Source organism: Penicillium subrubescens (genome assembly GCF_028828155.1).
Source record: "Penicillium subrubescens strain IBT 31985 chromosome Unknown utg000003l_segment0_segment0, whole genome shotgun sequence".
Lineage (NCBI taxonomy): Eukaryota > Fungi > Ascomycota > Eurotiomycetes > Eurotiales > Aspergillaceae > Penicillium > Penicillium subrubescens.
In genome coordinates, this window is record NW_026643153.1 from 165 (window position 1) to 19,765 (window position 19,601).

Sequence of the window (19,601 nt, forward strand, 5' to 3'; positions counted from 1 at the left end):
GCTTGTATCTCCTGCGCCGTAAGATACTCCTCTATGAAAGTAAGCTGCTCATTTTTCAATGTCAAACCTTGTTGTACATAAATACATCATAAGATCTTGGATAGTTGTCGATTTGAGAGACCCACGGCGGTAATGACAGATATCACGATCAGTGTTGAACAGTCGTTCAACGCCAGAACCACTGGCAGGAACAGAAAGGACATTATCTGGCCGACTACTGCGGTAGGTGAAACAGATCAGTCGCTGCCATACCTGCTGGTACCGGGTGTATGTGGATGGTTTTAGATCCACTTGGATCGGCCGTCCCCAAACACGCGGACGGGAGACAAGGCTGTTGATTCGGATTTGGTCAAACTCATTAATCCGCCGGTCCTGGATCGTGTGGTATACACTCTTGATCAACCGCTCCGCACTCTGCGCGAATGCGGCAAGTAGTGGCTCTCCGGAAGGGTCAGGAAGCATGCCTAGAGCTGCTACTTCCGAAAAGCTATAGCCTCGAAGGTATTCCGGCCACTGTGTGAGGTCTAACTATAGCGACACCTCAGTAGCATGCCTCTGGCTGGTGATCTGTTGCCCTTGTTCTGCCTCGTGCGCCAACCTTTCCTCGATATCCCGGTTCACCTGGGCCTGAATGAACTCGGCCTCAGACATTGTACCAGCTAGCCGTTGTTGCCTGATTGGAGACGGTGGGATCACAATGAAAAAGCTGCTCTCTGGACCATATACAAAGAATCGCTGACAGCTCACTGATTCTGCAGTGGCAGCAATATCAGGCTTGGCTTTGAAAGCACGGCCACGCGGTCGTCGGGTCTCCGGATGTATGCGTTCCAGATGCTTGCGCAGTGTCGCTAACGATCGCGACACATAGGAGCAGATCCATATCTGGTATGTGGCGTTGTATATAAAGAGATCCATCTCGAGATACTGAACGGGCATCGGTCCGGTGCTATAAAAGAGAAATACAAGAAGCGAAGCGGACGCGACCGCAGTCGCAGACACAGTCACGGACGCGTCGTTCTACACTGCGCCGCCACTATTCCTATACAGGCTGTGAAAAGAAGCAATTATGTATGATATGATATGAATCGAGGATATACCTTCCTTACGGGCACGCACCCTAAGTAGACGGGAGCACGGCAGAGGCAGGACTGCTCGACCAATCAGGCGACGAGTAATTCGAGCGAGGGCTGACTCGTTCATGTATTAGGGTATAGGGTCAAAAATTAGGTGTGGGTCTAAATAAGAAAGGTGGGCCCTTCCGGTCGCACCCCATCAAAAAATATTTAGAGTTTAGGCAATTGAGGTGGAGTTCATGAATTAAAATACAAACTAATACAATTTCAGCGATTTCATCTGGGGGTAAACATAATCCCCCGAATTAGAGCATTTGCCTGAAATCTTCCAATTTTTATGAGAAGACGCTGGTTTCTCACCAGTTTATGCTTCTCCAGTAGGTATATTGCAAGAGTAGTAGACTATTTTTAAGCTAAAAGCTCTTCCCAACATTTTGCAGCCTCCGAATTATTGGCGCTTCCATGTGTAGTTATTAGTCCCTCAGTTCCCCTCTTTCTTGCCATTCGTGTTAACGCCTTTGTTAGCTTTGATATCTCTTCAAAATGCAACGGCTCCGTCTGATTTGATTGATGTCAACTGTCCACGCTTCAGATAAAGTTCCAAGTATCGATGACAAAAGTCTCTCCTTCTTCTAATAGTTCCTTGAAAGCCTCGTTGTCACCAATCTGCCCAAGAACAGATACAAGATAACGTGCTGCTAAACTTCTCAAAACATCTGGTTGATTATTATAACTTGGTGGCATGTTTGAGTAAACGAAGCGAACAAATTCAATAACTCCAGCGACCCCTGTATGATATAGCCTCAGGCTACCCAGACTAGCTTCGCCGCTACTAGTCTCACGCCGTTTGACCCGGAGCGTGTGCTATCGAAGCTAAATATCTCGCTCTACACGCCAACACCGCCAGCAAGCCGACCAAGCAGCAGATCTAGCCAATTTACACCAAAAACCCCTAAAACAGTGATTCAGCTACAGAAGCAGGCTAAATTACTCAAAGAGCTATTAAAGCAGCAGTCAAATAGCCCTCCGTCACCTTCCAAGACTGCTGTGGATCAGATTGTTAAAGGTGCCTATTTATCGATGCACAGCGCTGCGATATTAGCGCAGGAGAACGCCAGCCTACGCCGCGCGAATGAGAAGAAACGCCAGAAACGCACACGGTCAAATCACCAGATAGCACACCAAGGTGGCGTAACTATCGCAGAGGGCCTACAGTTAGCGCAGCAGCCAGAGCAGCCAGTAGAAGAGACCCAGGTAGTATCGAATGAGGCAGGCGATCAGCTAGTCAGGTAGATTTACCACGCAAAAGGGCTCCGCCAAGATGTAGCGGGTGTGGGGAGACAGGCCATAGGATTAACCGATGCAATAAGTGTAATTTGAGATGAATTAATATTGTTTTTGGTAGAATTATCCTGACGGAAAAATTCTTAATGGGGGTGGGTGACGCGGTTGGCCGGGAACTCCGTTATTAAAAACTACGTTATTAAAAACTACGTTATTAAAATCTGTTGTGTCCCTCCCCACCAATTCCGTTCAAGAATGGCTAACTTCAACGCATTTTATTATAAGTACCAAGCAACTAATCAAAATTCTGGTTAAATAATCAAGATATTCAGGTCTGATTGTACTGGAATTCAAACGATTAGCCTCGCTGGATGGTGTAGTTCTGCAAGGTCGGGTCGGCTTCTCCCTGGTCGTTCTGCGACCCCTGGGTCGACCCCTAGGTTGGTCTGGTTCTAGTCTTGAATTGCTTGTTAGATTGATCCTTTATCGGCTTAGCTCAAAAGTACGGCGGTGCGTAGCGGCCATTCTCCAGTGCATAATTATTAAGCAAGATTTACTGGCAGAATTTACGACCAAGTCACGTTTCTCCACAATTAAACTATGTACTTTCGAAGTAGCCACATAATCTCTCATAAGGGCTTATCAAATTCACGTTTACAATAATCTATCTAACTCATAAGGGCTTAGTTATGAGGCAGAATTAAGGCTAGCTTAGGAGGGGGAAGGGGGTGGAAAAGGGAAGAAATAATCCTTAACGGAGGTAGAGGAGGCCAAGTATTAAGGAGAGAGAATGATCACATGACTAAGATTCAGGGATTTTCACGTGATTTTGCCTAAAAGGTAAGGTATCAGTAGAAGGGCGGACCCAGAGGCGGTCAATCATATACATGATTTAGCACCAGTCTTGCTTAATAATTATGCACTGGAGAATGGCCGCTACGCACCGCCGTATCAAAAGTCTAACCAGATAGGCGATTAAGCGCATTGCAGGTCTTATTTCTCTTTGCGCATATTGCAGGCGCTGAAACTTTATATTAGCTCACCATTAGAAACCGTGGAGAAAATCTAGAATCTAGAATCAGTAGTACTTTGGAATCATGTGATGTGGTCGGTTATTACCCGCAAACGGCGACTGCCCATCCGGTCGCGGCCTAGAGCATGGAACCATGGCACTTTGGAAGGATATCATCACAACAGGTGCAGATATCCATTGCAATAGTATACGCTGTTAATAATCCTAGCAATCCGACTTCTATTTTCGTTTCTTAATTTACAGAAAACAATCAACGGATGTCAATGCAAATAGCATTAAGAGAGTACCTGTGGATCTCTAACACTGTCAAGTGGATGCGAATATACTTTGATGTTCTGTGATTGATTTAATTTTTTCTGGGTCACCTGCTGATATGAAAGTCTAGATTAGCTTTAGGCTTTTGCCTCGCTCATCCTTTCAGAATTGAATTTATCCACAACCGTCGTCAATACGTAACAATATAGTCATTTACCGTTGGTGACAGTGGGCAAGTGATCACAACAAGTGGAAACATATTGCATATCGTGCTAAGCAGGTGTAGTGGTAAAATCTTCGTCTCTCAGATTTAGGCCTAGATTGCGACCCGTAAGTTCCTGTCTTACTCTGTACCATGGCCAAACTACGTGTCACTCTAGATTCATACAGTCACGTCACTCCCACAACGGGCGGTTTAGAGTTACATGAGAATGGTCTCACCCCATTTTATGTACATGATGCGAGTGTGATTATTTTCGACTCTTAGGACGTTGGTCCACCGGATCTTATAAATACAACCCAAAAAGTTCGCTTTAAAGTAGGTATTTTTTCACCTAAAAGTCACTGGCGACAACGCAATTCACTGCTCTGGCTCAACTTCCTGAAAATTGGTGTGGCACACCTTATCCAGGCTCAATCATGTCCTCAGATGCTCCAGCTCCAAGTACCCGGGAGGCTCTTCTCCAGTCGACCGCACAACATCTTGGAGCCGAAGCTCTGACAACTGTCGAGGAGTCCAGTATTTCGGAACCAGTGTCTACTGACACAGCTCCTTTCCCATTGTCTCCTGTGTGTATCACGCAAGAATCAGTTCCCCGGAACCTGAAGTCTGACCCAGCCGCCATCATGGTTGGATTGGAATTTGAAATCCCACGCTGGGAGCCTGGTTCAGTGGTTAAATGGACTGCATGGCAAAGGGGATACGATTCTCCAGCAGATGCGACGCACGCTGCAGCACACCTTAAGCAGGCTGCTGAAGCATGGAACAAAGCCGACGTTGGGGTAAATTTTGAATTTGTCCCCTTGGCGAAAGACGCAAACTTTGTGCTCACCCATGGTGGTGATAAGGGACGTGTTCTTGCTAGTTCCTACTTCCCAAATCGCAAAGGCCTTAACTTCGTCTATGTTTATAGCCTTGCATTTCGACCAGATTTTAGAAACGGTCTTTGGAGGATTTTTACGCATGAATTGGGACATGTCTTGGGACTCAGACATGAGTTTGCTATGGACCCCAACCCTGAGCGTTTTGAAGGCAATGCGGTACAAATTGGCGAGGCAAATTCACTTTCGGTAATGAACTATCGCGAAGAGCTACCAGAACTTCAACGGTCGGACATTGATGCTACGCAGCAATTTTATCGACTGCCGGTAGGTACTACTTTATCAACGACCCCTATTGTGGATTACGTACCTCAGTGACCACGGCAAATTTCAAGTTATTTGCGCCAAGCTTGAGTAATATACAGGTTGTACGTCTTGATGCTGAGCTTTTGTGCGCTCTGTTCTGTTGTGTCCTTTCTGGCTTAAAACTGATCGAAATTTCTCTATGTACGTGTGTACCTTTCTCTAGGTTGGGCCTTAAAAAAGCGAAAAAGCAAAGTTGTAGGTATTTTACTGTTATTTGTATCGTTAAATCAGAATAGGAAAAGATACTCAAGTTTCTACTCAACAGGGTTCCTTATTAGATGAATTCTCGTGGCCATAGAACTTCCGATAGGAAAGTTCGAGAGTACTTAGTTTTGGTTCGCTTACGACCTCATTGACGTTCTCAATAGCATATGAATGGATGGGCTGCAAATGGATTGGGATTCGTAGGAACTACTTAATGATACGTTACGACGGCGCAACACATGGCGAACGTAGAATTGATGAGTCAATTCTGGTGACCTTCCAACTACGTAGGGGCTCAGCGGTTGCAGTCATAGTTTCGGGGCTTCTTTTTCTTAGATAGTCTTGTTTTTAAATCAACCACGCCCGCAACCGTCGTTACACTCCAGACATTTAATGACCGGTATCAATCCGGTAATAGCGTTAATTTATTCTATACCGAACTTCTGCGTATAATCTGGGGAATGTGTGAGTAGTTACAGGACGTCAAAGTCTACTCTTGGTTCCTACCTTGTGAGGGAAATGAAGAACACTAGCTAACTTTCACCACACCACTTTGATTGAACATACTGATCCCTATCTGCATCCTCGCTGTCACACATTGACCTTCTGGATAATGTAGACCCTATTAATGCTCCGCTCTTATTATAGAAATAGTACTGAAAGCATTTGTCAACACCGCGATAATTCTCAATCACGAGTGTTAATCTGATGGTTTCTGTAGTAGATTCGTATGTCTGGTTGGTGCCTCCAATTAAAGAAGATCTGCTACAGTCGTCGCGTATTGTTCACTCCGTACACCTCACCGTCCATGAAGAAATATTGGAAGGCACGATGGAAATGGGTACACTGGGCCAGTGGTCTCCCAGAGAAGCCATTCCGCCCTGGGTTGTGTCTCGAATGAGTACCGCTCTGCTGCAAATGTGGCGGGTTGATAGCGTGACCTGTTGCAGGTAAATTTAATTTTGCAGTCTTGGCCCGTGGAAAATTTTATCCGCAAGCGGCAAAATGGCTGGTCTTCCCGGCGGCGAACACTATCTCCAGGCTTTGGATGGTCTAGATTTTCGTTTGCTTAACCCAACCCTTTAAGTCCTTCTACATGACTATCCTAAGAAATTTTATATGACATTTAGATAGATCCACCTATTAGATAAAAAGATCCAAAAGCTTCGTTGAACTAATCAAGGGTTTCGGGTACTAGAGGGGGATTGTGTTGAATCGGAGTATGTTAGGCCTTCATATTCACTTAATTAACGATGATTCTCAACTCGGGATCGTCGAACCTATGAAAGTCAACACAGCCACCACGGAGGAGTATCGGGTCTAGTGAGGTTGAGATAAGTCAAGAGCCTACCTAAGCCGAGAAAAATTTGAATTTGTCACGTTCATTTTACGAATATATGCTAGCTCTTTTCAAAAGCCGACCCATCCCGAATCTATGACGACAGGTGATGAATAATCTCACTCCGCTTTGCAGCGTACGGCAAAAATTAATACCTACCTGTGTTTCTCTATTAGTCTCTATGTACAATACATCTTCTTTCTACGAGTGTCTCAGTCACTGAACAGATTTCTGAAAACCATCTTAACTCGGCCTCAAGCACGAATGATGGAGAGTATCAAATATGAGGTCGAAGTTCATGGAAACGCGGTCCAGCCCCAACACTCTGATGTTGTGAACATTACGCGTCTTAATGACCGCGCAAAAATTAATTCTGGTTCGAAAACTTCGTCCCTTCTCTTTTTTCCAATCCCCACACCTTGTATCGTCGACGGCCAACGCCTTCAAGCTGGCAAGATGTGGCTTTTTTACAGGGTAGACAAAAAATCGTCGATCTACCTGATAAGTGTGTATGATGGGAAGGAGCGTTTGTTTGAGCGATTTGTCGACTTGACAGCAGCAGTGGACGAAGAGATTTCTTTTGAATTTCCGAAGAAATTGCCGGTTAGTTGGGGATTGAATGTTTGTATTGGGATGGGAGGCCCGGGATTTCCTGGTGTCGATATTCTTTCTGTGGGTATAGCATTTTATGAAAGTGGCTGATTTCCTGGGCCCTACTAATAATATAGTTGTTGATCTATCTCCATCCCCTTCTATATTGCTGAAATTGCCTGCGCTTTTGTAATTTTGGCTTAGTACGTATTAGCTCTCGCTATTTCACCTGTTCTCTAGTAGCAAGAGGGACGCGCCCGCATCCCAGTATCTCCGCCCCTGATTATCTATAATTGGGGGGAATGTTTCCATCTGTACGCGTTATCTGTACGCGATACCCACTGAAGGCATACAAACAAGTAATCAGTTCTTGAAAAATGGTCAGATCCCAAAGGACCGGCGAATATGGTCTGTACGAAGTGCTGTGCTGAACATCATTGTGCACAGATCCAAACTCTCAGTCATATCTCGCTCACTCCAAACGCTTCTTTCGGGGGTTGCAAAGCGGTTCTGTGGTCTATTCTCAAATGTGAAGAATGGAATAATTGTTCATGCTGGCTATGTCACTGACTTAGGAATGAAGCGCGCCTCCGGAATCCTATCAATGACTTACATGAGTGGAAAGCAACGTAAGGTAGCAAAATGGTGCTGTGACATGGTAACATAGTGTCCTGGCATACCTAACAGCAGTCGAAGCGACCTTTATACAGGGTTTGTATGTTTAAATATCGATTACAATAAAAGATGTTATGCTAAACATGACCGTTTCTTCTTGATTCACTGCGAATATGAGGCAGTTAGATGTTAGTGGCGCGTTCTATCGTGACCAGACGCTAGGTGCGAAACATTTGCCCTTTTCGGAGCAACCCAGCGTTAATCAAGACTAGCAAATCTTCGCTTTCTATTCAACAATACGGTCGACATCCTGACCTGCGAAAGGCGTTCTGGCTACGTGGTCGCATTTGCCTGCAAATCGGAAAATGGAGAGTAGATCAAAATCATGCAAACATACGCTGGGGATGTACTGAACGCACTCAAGTCTTTACATATCATATCAAGCACTCGTATTATGGAATATCTTGCTGATTGTGGCCATGAAGTACGTTACGACTACTTTCCCAGAGTGCCATATATCCCTCCCGATGCAAGTTCAATGTGCACTGGAATTGAAGAGTCCTGCGCCATCAGGCATTGACAGCGCACCGATCTACATACCTTTCCCGGAGCAAGACCCTGGGGAGGAAGACCTTGAATCACTTGGAGCGCAGGACAGTCCTACCGTTGTTCTAAAAGGTATTCGGAAAAATATCTTCGGTTAGAATTCACCATAATCATGATACTAACTCAACTATAAGAAGCAACCATGATCATTACTCTCTCGGAACAGAGTGCTGCACTACCTACAGGTGGCTGTGAGGGTTCACAGCCCGATTTGACGCCTTCGACCTCAGTTCCTTCCCACGCCGGTGCGAAGGGCTACTCAGTACTCGTGGATATTCAGTATCCGTTCAAGAAACGTATAGGCGCTCTGACATTTATAGCAACCCCCAGTCGCCAAGATCTTGGACAAGTTGTGGCGCAAATTTTGGCTATCAATGATCCTCCAAATAACTCAAGCGGGTTCATAGAATCATTGAGTGTTCGGAAGGGGAACACTTCATACGATGTTTTTGGGCTACGCACAGGATGACATTGGAAGCTTACTGGAGGATGTTCTTGAGTCAAAAGCTCATCAAGATTGAGTATGTATGCAGCATCTAACTGATATGGTTCTATTTCGGATATAGAATTGAAGTCGATGCTTTTGATTTCTATTTTTCTATTTCTACTTTGCAACCAAGAGTGACAATCCGTGCCCCTGTTTGCTTGGATGGAAATAGTAAAAGTTTAGGCCAGGGCCAAGTTCTCGCGTTATTCCAGAGCCTTTTGAAGAAACGGACAATAATTACCAAATAATGGCTCAGACAAATTTACGCACCAGTTGCGCCGACTCAAAGAATTATGTTGATCCCCCGCAGCTCACTCTCTCCCGGAAGAATCGCTATTACAACCCGCATCAAGATTGACAGGGGCACATAGCGTCACTTTGTATCTCGTCCGTATTCTTTTAATCGGGAGCCTGTGTGCCTCGTCTGCTTTTGCTACAGAGACACCAGGACAGCCTCCATGCTGTCTTAAGATCAGCATGAGAAGTGATCCTTTTTGGCGTGGTTTGGCTGGAATATAGGTGCGTCCGAAGGTATTGGTCTAGACCAGCCCGTTGGCTTCAACGGGCTTTTGGAATCTGATGATTCTTTCGGGAAATGACCCCTCGCCTGCACACCCTCGGTTGGTATTGCGTACTGACACAAGGTGCATACTGTTACATATTCTCCCCACTCCAGACACAAGGGGGGCGAAGGCCATTCGTGCGTGGAAACTGGGTAAGCATGTGGCGCTGGATTCGTCATTCAGAGGGGAAGGGGTCAGAATCAAGTTGGAGAATAATCATAGAACGAAAGTGACAACAGTGAAATAGGTGAAGGCGGTTAGACCTTGGACTCCCCTATGTATTTGTTGGTACGCGTCGCGTCGCGTGTGCCAAATGAGGTAAAAATGTATTGCGTATTTTTTTCGATACTTCTCATAGTAATAGCCATAGATGACCGTGATTGACACCAGTTCTAATGGAAGGACTATCCGAAAAGCTACAGGTGTGTGATGGGAATAGTCTGTTCTGTTTTCAGGTATACGGGATGCATGTTTAATTAATAATGATGGAAATCTAACATGAGTTAGGGAGAGTAGTACATTTACCGGGCGGAAAGCATGGTGGAGGAGATATGGCCTGTAATGGCGGGACAGGTCGCTGAAGCTCACCGAAGTCATAACTATGGGGCGCACGGACAAAAAGTGTGAACTGGGTGACACTTCTGAAGAGACTAGTACAGTAGTATGCTGCATGGTTTCTTCACAGCGGTCAAGCACGAGGTCGACGGCCGCGACCAAACGGTAAATATGGTCTTCATCTGTAGGCGGGCTCACGAGCTCCCGGCCTTGGTAAGAAGCAATTTGAGTCCCTGCTTGGCGCCAGAAACAGATGGAAGGAGCATCATCCGCTTGAGGATATCCCGGGGGATTCCTTGGTACATTCTTATCCATCCTGTACGTTCCAGCCACGGTGGGGTTCCTTCATAAGTGTCTGTGCCTGTGTAGGCAAGGGCGTTTCTCTGCTGGTCGATGGTCTGAAATCGCCTCTCCCGCTGTCAAAGATCATGCACAAACGATATGTTTCCGGTCGGTGGCGATCCGGATAGAAAACTTCTCTCATTACCGTCCGGGCCATCACCGCGATCAGAGATTACAACCCAGTATGACTGGGTTGCTGTAGACCGGGTCCACGTTTGCAAAGAGACTGTCGCGTATAGCAGTTCAATATTTGGTCGTGGAGAAGGCCACTCAAGAACGTGCATTTTCATCACATGATGTCCCATAAAGTCAAGGCTTGTGCTAAGGAAGGGGCATTGCCGGTATTGGAACCCAGTAAGTGTCGTAAGGGCAGAATGACACGGGGATCCATTCGGTCGACGTTCCGCTAAGCTACCGCTTTTGAAATGGTGCCGATGAAGGTATTGATCGAGTCCTTGCCGTTGTCTTAGAGGAATCCCATGTTTCCTTCGAAAGTGAATGCTTCCCTGGGAGCCTTCCGTAGATATAGCGTATCGGCAAATTGTGCATATTGCGACATGTTCACCCCAGTCTAAATATAGGGGAAGGCAAGGCCATTCTGGGGAAGATACTGGATAGCCCGGTGACATTGGACAACAAGATCAGCTTGGCAGGTTGATCTCGCCTATTGTGGAGTAAATTGATATCGTCTCGAAGAACATTGAGGATTGCGCGACAACATTTAATTTCTCTTGGAAACGCGTACGTCGCGTTTGGGACCGCGCTTTGCTTTTTCGGTGACGCCTCTAACGTGACATGGCATAACGAGTGCCGGTGAATATCGCGCTATGATTGGCCAAACTGCACAGACAATAGGCAATACGCGTGTAATGGCGGACCAGGTCTTTGCAGTCTACCCAACGCTTCACTATGGGGTGCACGGACGAAAAGCGTGGAATGGTCGACCATTCCCGAGGGAATATGACAGTAGAGTTTCCCTTAAATCAATCAATCACTAGTTTACCTGATGGTTCCGGTAGCTCTCATTCGTCCAAATGCATACTAGCCCACCGATTCAGCTCGCTTTGACAGCATTTTATACTGAGAAATATCTTCGGTTGTCCCCGTCTTCTCTATCTTCTCAGATCACTGACCCTTCACAGCTATATCTAACTGACTGGACCGGCAAAAATAATTCATATTACCTAGTAATCTACAGAACGCTCCACATGTGCTTAAGCAGCCGTGAACTCTGGCCTTATTTCATCGCCAAGACCAGACCCGATTCATGGTTCCTCCCGAGTACAACCAATTCCGACAGAAGTCGCAGTTAATTATATTGCTTTCCAAGTTGATAACTCAACGATTAAAGATGCCTCCAACTCCATCTTTGATGCGTCTACTCTCTAACTGGCAATCTTTATCCATCGCATGCTTCTCTCGAATCGCGGGGAACCATCATGTGCCAAGGCTGCAATGCGAATAGCAATGCGCTTTCCGCGTGACATAATGCAGGGCGGCAGCGCATAGCCGTCAGCGCATATAGTTGCGATCGCAGTGACCCATTCGCGATTACCAGGCTGTAGAATAGATCGCCGACTGTAGTATTCTGCTCGTGTCACCACCTTCTGCGATGATATAAGGCCCATCGCAAAGCCTGTCTCATCAAAGTTGTAGATATCCTTTACTTAAATCCTATTCTCCTCGATTGCACATTGCACCATCCAAAGCCACTCTTTTATAGCCTTTAGATCCTCATTAAGAGCGCGCTAATCATCATATCGTCTAGAAAAGCAGGTACGAAGCTCATCGCGCCGTTGAACGAAGGCAGATAGCCAATTTTTGCCAACAGTAGCCGGTGGGTTCTCACCACACGCAGCCGGTAGAATATTAGCCATATCTAGAATATTAGCCATCTCGCGCACGATAGAGGGCCCAGGGCCTGCACCACGCGAATCCATAAATAAAATCTACCCGGCTAGCGATACCTCTTCTAACCGGGTCAATTTATGACGATGCGATCGTGTATCGACGCGTAGGGCTACTCCGGAAGAGCGCGTATGCAGGGTAGCGTAGGGAATATCATATAGCTTCGTCGCTGCATGTAAAGATTTGATTCGACCTTCTTTGATATCTTAAAGGGCTAATTAAATCTTGCCCTCCTGATTAGCCGATTATAGCCAGGATTCAGAGCGAATTCGAGGCATGGTTAGTGGTTAAAGTTAGTGTGTTAGCAGGAAGACGCGAATTTGGTGGGGTTATCAGGTTAACCGCGAACTACGTCAGGGGTATTTTAATTTCTTGGTCAGCCGCTGAGGGATCCTTTCCTTCTAACCCAATTGCATACTATTGAGGATCGAGTCTAGTTTGAGATATATATGCGTTTGTCAATGTTAATCATCTCGTAGCTCATGCCTTCGTAGCGATAATGATTCCCTCGCCGCTACCTGGAGGCTGGTGGAAGGAGAGATCTTTCAAGCCAACGGACGTCAGCAGAGCACGCCATTGCTTCTCCGTTCGCTCGAAGGCGCCGACCTGGACCATCATCATGATGCTAATACAAGCGGTGGCGAAATCACAATCTCTGTCAGGGATGATTTGGTCGTTGATGATCAGACGAGAGTAACCTGGCTCCATGGCGGCCACGATAGTGCTGAGGATATCGCGGGCTTGTTTGTCGCGCCAGTCGTGAAGAATCCAGTGCATATAATATGCGCGAGCTCCTATGCCAGTGATCAGCGTCTCATATGATAATACTAAATAAGTAAAGGAGTCCAACAGCTATGAACCTACCTTTTACGGGCTGAGGAGTGAAGAAATCATAAGCCATCAGCTCAGTACCCGTTGGAGCGGCCTTCGGATCGGAGACCACCTGGGGCAAGTCCTGCAGGATACGACGACCTGGCGCATCCGGGAACCTGTCATTGAACGCATGGAGGTAGTGGCCTTCACCGCCGCCTATGTCAACAAGCAAGACGTCGTTAGGGTGAGTTCGTACCCCGTCGAGGATGGTGCCATGCACATCAAACCAATCCACCCAGTTCGGGGTCGAGCGCTGCTTTAGTGCCATCCATTGCTGGAAGTCTTTTGCTAGAGAAGGGTTTTGGCCCAACCAATGGAAGTAGTTGAGGTCAGTGTTTTTGGCCAGTTGGAAGGGCGTATCTTCCGCGGAAGGTGGGAATTGATTGTTGTTCTTCCGGAAATATTCCGGAGCATAGGTGGTGCAAAAGTTGCCTATGTCAAAGCTGATATGTGTTAGACAGGGCGAGGGCTAGACATGCTTGCATTTTATTTGGGTAGGGGGTGGTGGGGGGAGATGCACATACCATGCTCTGGTGGTGGCTTCCAGAGTCGGGTCTGCCATCACCATGGTGAGAGGAGACGGTTGGTATGTCTGGACGGCGGTCTCCAGCACATACCCGGAGGCGGAGAGCAGCCTCAAGATCTGGTCTAAGCGCATACATATGATCAGCCGCACGGACATGCCGGGTCCATGATTCAGGATAGTGGATCGGCGTCTCTCATGCTTGAGCTTTGGACCTGCTGGGATCAACATCGTCGGAGTGGAACCGTCCACGCTTGTCGATCCCCACTAAGATCTGTGCTGAGATGGGCGCAACAAGGCATCAATTGAACCAACCTACCGACAACCAAAACACTCGCTCCGGATTTTTCCGCAATTTCTTCTGTGGTGGTTCCTTTGCCCTGGCCGTCGCGGATGGCCTGGAAGGCTCCCAGTTGGACGCCCATACGGAGGGCCATCAGCAGTCCCGGGGTCTGTTGTGGAAACGATCAGCATTGTTCTGCGCCGCTTTGCATCTTGTTCGTCTCCAGCGGACTGCCTATTGCATGGTCATATGAAATGACGGGTTGGTGATTGCTACATACCAACACCACATCCTGGATCACCTTTTCCGGCGGCGACCCAAGAGCCTCAACCAGGCCTCGCGCAGCCTTCAGCGCGCTGAACCGCGTCGCATCATCTAGCGACTCTCGGTTTGCCCGAACAGACTGCGTGAGTGCGGCGATCTTGCTCTCAAGAGCGTCGTCATGGGGAGGAATCATGATGGAATGGCAAAGTCAAAGAGTACATGGAAGGAGAATCCAGTAATACAAGGATGCAACGATGCAAGGGGAACAGCGCCATCGAACTACGCAAGAGGAAATTGGCCTCCAATGGCCCCCAAAAAGGCGGAATCCATAAAAATTTATTAGATTAAACGGGCCGCGGGGCCGTCTGAGACTGGGGATGGCCCGGATGGGCGGCCCGCGAAGAGGAAGACCAAAAGAGGAAAAGCAGCGGAGCAACGGTGGAGAGGGGAGAGGGGAGACACACGTTGGATCATGTCAACATGGAATACGCTAATGCTACTGAGTTTCATGTCCAGAACCACGCTGAAAGCCCGGACATGTCGACATGTCTCACTGTACTCCGTAAGGTTGGAGTGACTCATTTCGGGTGTTGCAGAGGCCCTTCATTGCCGGTCCAAGCTTCAAATGGGCAAAGGGTGACCTCCCCCCCACCCCCCCCGGGTGGATCTGGGCGCCAACCCATTTAATGTCAGGGCCCGCTACCTAGCAGCATTACTCTGCGATCGCGGGTCCATTCGGATCCTTCGAGGCTTCGATGGAGGCGATGGACCATCGCGATTCGCGATCCATGGACAGGGACCAGGGTGCTGGCCAGGGTGCTGGCCAGATATTGGAATACCTGGCCCCTACTCTCGAAATTGTGTGAGTTCCTTGCGGCCTTGCAGACGTGCAGGCGTGGAGGACGGCGCACACGATGGATCCGGAGTTGACTTAAGATGAGGACTCTGCTCCCTGGGGACGCTTTCCTTGCGCGGACTCTGACCATCAGTCATGCAGAATTAAGAATTCGTCGAGGTGACGATCATGGCCAACGCTCCGGGGGCTGTGGATACCTCGTACAGCGGCGACTCGCTGATGGGCGTGTCAATCGCCATTGCGGTGCTCCAGGTGCTGATAGTTACTCTACGGTTCTACGCCCGCTCAGTACAGCGAGTCGCACTCGCATTAGACGATTATCTGATTCTTCTGGCACTGGTCGGTCTCTTTTTAGTACCTGGTGTCTTTTTTCAAAGTCCAGTCGCTAATGTCGTGCAGATTGCCAGTCTGGGACAATCTGCCCTATACATAGTCTGTACGTGCACTTGTTCACGATCGAAGCAAGCGCCAACTAACTCGCACACAGTGCTCCAGGTCGCGGGCCTGGGATACCATCTTGAATATGTCTTGCAGACTCCCGAGAAACTCGTCGCTTTACAGAAGGGCCTAGTCGCGAACCAAGTCCTCGACTTTCCCTTCACAGTCACGCCCGCCAAGATCTCCATTCTGCTGTTCTATGCGCGCATCTTCACCACCACAAATTTCCGCATCCTCGCCGGCATGGTGGGGGCGATCGTCCTCGCCCATGGAATTAGCGTGTTCTTCGCCGCCATCTTCCAATGCTTGCCCGTGCAGTACGCCTGGGACAAAAACATCCCGGGCGGATCGTGTTTCGACCAGCAGGCCTTTTATCGCTACGTCTCGCCGCCGAATATCCTGACTGACGTGCTCATTCTCATTATGCCGCTGCCGTTCGTCTGGCGGCTGCACACGCGCCTGACGCAAAAACTCGCCTTGACGGGCGTGTTTATTCTTGGAGGGCTGTGAGTAGCCCTAACGAGCACATGCGCTGACAAGTCTAATATCTTGCAGAGGCACCGTGGCGAGCATTCTGCGGATGACCATCTTTTTTCAGGAGAACGCCATGACCGACCCAACCTGTATGTTTGCACCGAGCCAAAGGTACCATTCCACTGCTAACCCTCCAGGGGCCTCGGTCAACCTGGGTATTTGGACGGTGCTGGAAGGCAGCATCATCATCATCGCGGCCTGTCTCCCCTCGACCTGGCCGCTGATCGTGCGGATTCTTCCGCGCGGCCTGATGGGCAAGGCGTTCTCGCAGAACCATAGCCGCCACCGGTACCCGACCAAGCATGCCAAGCCCAAAGGGGCGGACGGATTCTCCCGGCTGGGCAAGCACGCTACCGGTACGACGGATAAATGGCCTCTGGCCGCGAATCCTTCGCTTGAGAACCAGAGCGTGTCACTGTCCACCCACACCCTCGATCCAACACTAGTCAATGCCGAGAGTATCTCCCTTCGGAGTATGAATGAAATCCGAGAGGAACCGAGATTTTCATGACCGGTGATTTGCCGTTTGGCGGACTCCGGAGTAGGCATTACAAATATATACAAATATACTTAAATAAATGCCAAACATCCGTCTGTGCGTCCTTATCTCAACGGATGTGCAGATAGCCCCCACGAGCATGGCCAAGCCTCTTCTCCACAAATTATCCACTGCTGAGTGTCGTCGGCGAGATTCAGCCATCCAGACCAGGACCAGGATGCGACAGAGGAAATTCAATCAAGCGGTACTTCTTTGGCTTGTGAATAGGAAATTACAACGTTCAATAATTCTAATTCATCACTGAGTGAAACGAGACTTCCCAACGCTAGCTTCTTGGATATTTGGGGGCCGACGCGATGGTCGCGGATGTTGCTGTTGTGGGCAGCTGGTCAAAGCTTCAGACCGGTGATGGACGACCCATTCGGGACGATGGTCATCTAACAGAGGCTCCCCTATTCGCTCCGTTCGCAGATGCGAGGAACTAAATGGCATGATCACGGTGGAACTGTTTACGCGAGGTCGCAGCTGAGTCCAGACCAATCTTATCTCGGAGTCGAGGAGATTTTTTTGAAACCCAGCCCTGCCAGAGGGAGCTGTTACCCCGATGCACCCAACACGGCGAATAAATACAAAGTTCTGGATGATAGGCCGTCCAGCGCGCAGCTGTAGATTCCGAAGATGAAAATATTGCCTCTAAACCCTCGGGGCGTGCTGTCCATCCTGGATATCCGCCGCGGCTAGTCCTTCTTGTAAAGCCTCTTCTACCCAGGCTCGGATAAAGTCTGCCTGGGTCATCGTGGCCGTCCGCAGCGGCTGCCCCGTGCTGTTGCTGGTAGTATGGGTGACGAAGTGGCTTCCGGCTGCTGTGGGAAAGAACCGCTGGCAGCTGACTAACACGGTCTGCAAGGCGGCGTTGGGCCTGGGCCTGGGCCGGATTCCAGCTGAACGAGCTGCCGGTCCCGGTAACGCTTCCTATCTAGTTGCCCGGCCACGATAAATTGCTTCTTTCTTTTGTTCGTTCCTTTCCCCTTCTGTTCTCCTATTCCGCTGCTGTCGCGTCGCGTCGCGTCGCGCCGCATAAGTCTTCACGAGAGGCTAGCTGCAACTTAGGAACCCCCTCCTTCCTCGTCGATTCAACGATCCAGCCTAAACATCGTCCCCACGCCCTAGCTCAATGGATCTTTTTATTTACAACCCAAGCTTCCGGGTCTAGATTTGCACGGGCCCTCGCTTCCGGTTTGCGGTCTCCCCGAGGACTTTGGTCACCCACCTTCGTTCCCGGCACCGCTCTCATCCGACCACGGCTACCACAGCCCTCTGCCAGGCAGCTCTCACTGAGATGCTGAAGCAGCCTTGGATAGACCCGACCCGGGAACCATCAATCAATTACAGTAACCCTCATACTATATTGATCTTAGAACAAGAATGGCAAGGAAAACAAAAACTCGTAGAATGTATCCATAAGCCTTAGGCTCTAATGGGTAGGAGACTTCAAATATACATTTATTAGAAGCTAAAAACCAGCTGAATGAACCTTAGAGGTTACCTCTTGGTTTTATGACCCAATACTTGCAGGCTTTACATCAAAACTGACGGTCAGGATGAAGAATTAATGTACTTGCTAGGACTGAACATGTCTCATAGAATTAATTAATTGATTTAAGGCCGTCGGATCAGTTGGTCGGTCTCTGGGGTCTGCATAATCCGAGCTACGGCCTGTTATGAGATCATGCTTCCAAGTCTAGTCCGAATACCATATGATCACTGGGAAATTAGATGGGTGCTGAATAACCTCTCCAAAAATGGCTGTGATATTTCACCGCCCCCTTCATTTCGTCACTAGCTGATCCAAATCGAGTTCTGAATGCGAACGTGTCCCGTAACTTACCAGCGAGTCCGAACAACGCAAGGAAGACATTTACAGTCCTTTACAGCTAGCATACACGGCTTGATCAGAATCCGCAGTCCAATTTACCGTGATGAAACAGATTCGATGGCTGTCGTTAAGGGAACAGTTTGGTACTTTTAATAGACTGAATTGGCATATGATGTCAGATCAATCTCCAGCGCGTCCAGTATTTCATTCCCCTCCTTTCTAACGTACTCGAATTCCGAACAACGTGCACTAGCTTAAACATCGTCAGCCTCATATGCATTGCAGCCGAGCTATGAGGTCTTTTCCAAGCCCGGTCATATACCAGGCGATGATCTATAGCCGATTTCCAGGATTTGATTGTCTCAAGTAGCTGATTTTGCCGGCCAAATTCCTTTGCTTGATTTTCATAAGCAGCGTTATACCCCCGCTTTACAAACCAGCACTCGCAGGGCGAACATATCCATTCTTGCTCTTGGCATCGACGAATAAGCTCCCAGATCCTTCTCTTCTCCGTCCATATTCATGTGCGCTATTGTACACGGCTAGTAAAATGTCTGTAGAATCTGCACTCACAGCCATGGAAAACACCATTTCCGGTTCTCGGTAGGAGGTTAGAAAGGCGACGATCGATATCCTCTAGGTCGACTTTAACCGCCACTGCCCAATGTGGGCGGCAATCACATCCAACCACGATTTATCGAGGCGAACCGCCTGTACACCTTTTCCAAGAGCACAATCTCCAAGGCTGTTACCCGGTGGCCGTCGACTTTTGGGCCTCTCAATGACCTGGGAGGAAGCATCTCTATTAACCAGAGTTCACTGACTGGCCAGAACTTCTTGTTAAATGCCATCTTTACCACCAAAATTACGGATCAGTCCACCGCGCATACTCAGAATAGAGTCTTCAAGGCCGCCCCAACCTCACTACTTCGTCTAGGATGCATATGAACAGGCGAAGTGGGACCAGACCGGCGTCGAAGTAAAACGAGACCGTCTTTGGATATATATATACACTAGAACAACGGTATTAGCTATGGAACTTCACACATCAAATCGACGTCCTTGCTCATACTCGAAAAGTCGGTTTAATACCTATCTCAAAGTCCAGCAGACGGGGGTGAACCACGTACGTTAGAAATAGCAAGAGAGTTATACCGAGCATAGTTAAAATCATACACGCACAGCGGCCTTCT

The 19,601-nt window shown here is 48.3% G+C and overlaps 5 protein-coding genes across 5 annotated transcripts; 3 read left to right on the forward strand and 2 right to left on the reverse strand.

Annotated features, from left to right (window-relative positions):
* Nucleotides 1–528: 528 nt before the first annotated feature.
* On the reverse strand, nucleotides 529–936 carry N7473_004235 (uncharacterized protein; the record flags this gene model as incomplete). The annotated part of the gene is made up of 1 exon (XM_057150175.1): nucleotides 529–936. The coding sequence occupies one exon, from the start codon at nucleotides 934–936 to the stop codon at nucleotides 529–531; it is 408 nt and encodes a 135-aa protein (XP_057010285.1).
* A 3,348-nt stretch (nucleotides 937–4,284) lies between these two features.
* On the forward strand, nucleotides 4,285–5,064 carry N7473_004236 (uncharacterized protein; the record flags this gene model as incomplete). The annotated part of the gene is made up of 1 exon (XM_057150176.1): nucleotides 4,285–5,064. The coding sequence occupies one exon, from the start codon at nucleotides 4,285–4,287 to the stop codon at nucleotides 5,062–5,064; it is 780 nt and encodes a 259-aa protein (XP_057010286.1).
* A 3,485-nt stretch (nucleotides 5,065–8,549) lies between these two features.
* N7473_004237 (uncharacterized protein) lies at nucleotides 8,550–8,876 on the forward strand (the record flags this gene model as incomplete). The annotated part of the gene is made up of 1 exon (XM_057150177.1): nucleotides 8,550–8,876. One exon carries the CDS (start codon nucleotides 8,550–8,552, stop codon nucleotides 8,874–8,876), a length of 327 nt encoding a protein of 108 aa, XP_057010287.1.
* A 3,866-nt stretch (nucleotides 8,877–12,742) lies between these two features.
* Nucleotides 12,743–14,398, reverse strand: N7473_004238 (uncharacterized protein; the record flags this gene model as incomplete). Its single annotated transcript, XM_057150178.1, has 5 exons — nucleotides 12,743–13,056; nucleotides 13,127–13,578; nucleotides 13,660–13,783; nucleotides 13,978–14,110; nucleotides 14,222–14,398. 5 exons carry the CDS (start codon nucleotides 14,396–14,398, stop codon nucleotides 12,743–12,745), a joined length of 1,200 nt encoding a protein of 399 aa, XP_057010288.1.
* Nucleotides 14,399–14,883: 485 nt separating this feature from the next.
* N7473_004239 (uncharacterized protein) lies at nucleotides 14,884–16,783 on the forward strand. The gene is made up of 5 exons (XM_057150179.1): nucleotides 14,884–15,400; nucleotides 15,461–15,497; nucleotides 15,549–16,005; nucleotides 16,055–16,122; nucleotides 16,171–16,783. Exons 1-5 carry the CDS (start codon nucleotides 15,230–15,232, stop codon nucleotides 16,542–16,544), a joined length of 1,107 nt encoding a protein of 368 aa, XP_057010289.1. The 5' UTR covers nucleotides 14,884–15,229; the 3' UTR covers nucleotides 16,545–16,783.
* Nucleotides 16,784–19,601: the final 2,818 nt, after the last annotated feature.

Excerpts from the sequence above, each read along its gene's own strand:
- N7473_004239 (XM_057150179.1), top strand. The coding sequence starts at position 15,230 with ATGGCCAACGCTCCGGGGGCTGTGGATACCTCGTACAGCGGCGACTCG. Across the intron at positions 15,498-15,548 it reads ATCTGCCCTATACATAGTCT|TGCTCCAGGTCGCGGGCCTG; the intron begins GTACGTGCACTT and ends ACTCGCACACAG. Across the intron at positions 16,123-16,170 it reads CGCCATGACCGACCCAACCT|GGGCCTCGGTCAACCTGGGT; the intron begins GTATGTTTGCAC and ends CTAACCCTCCAG.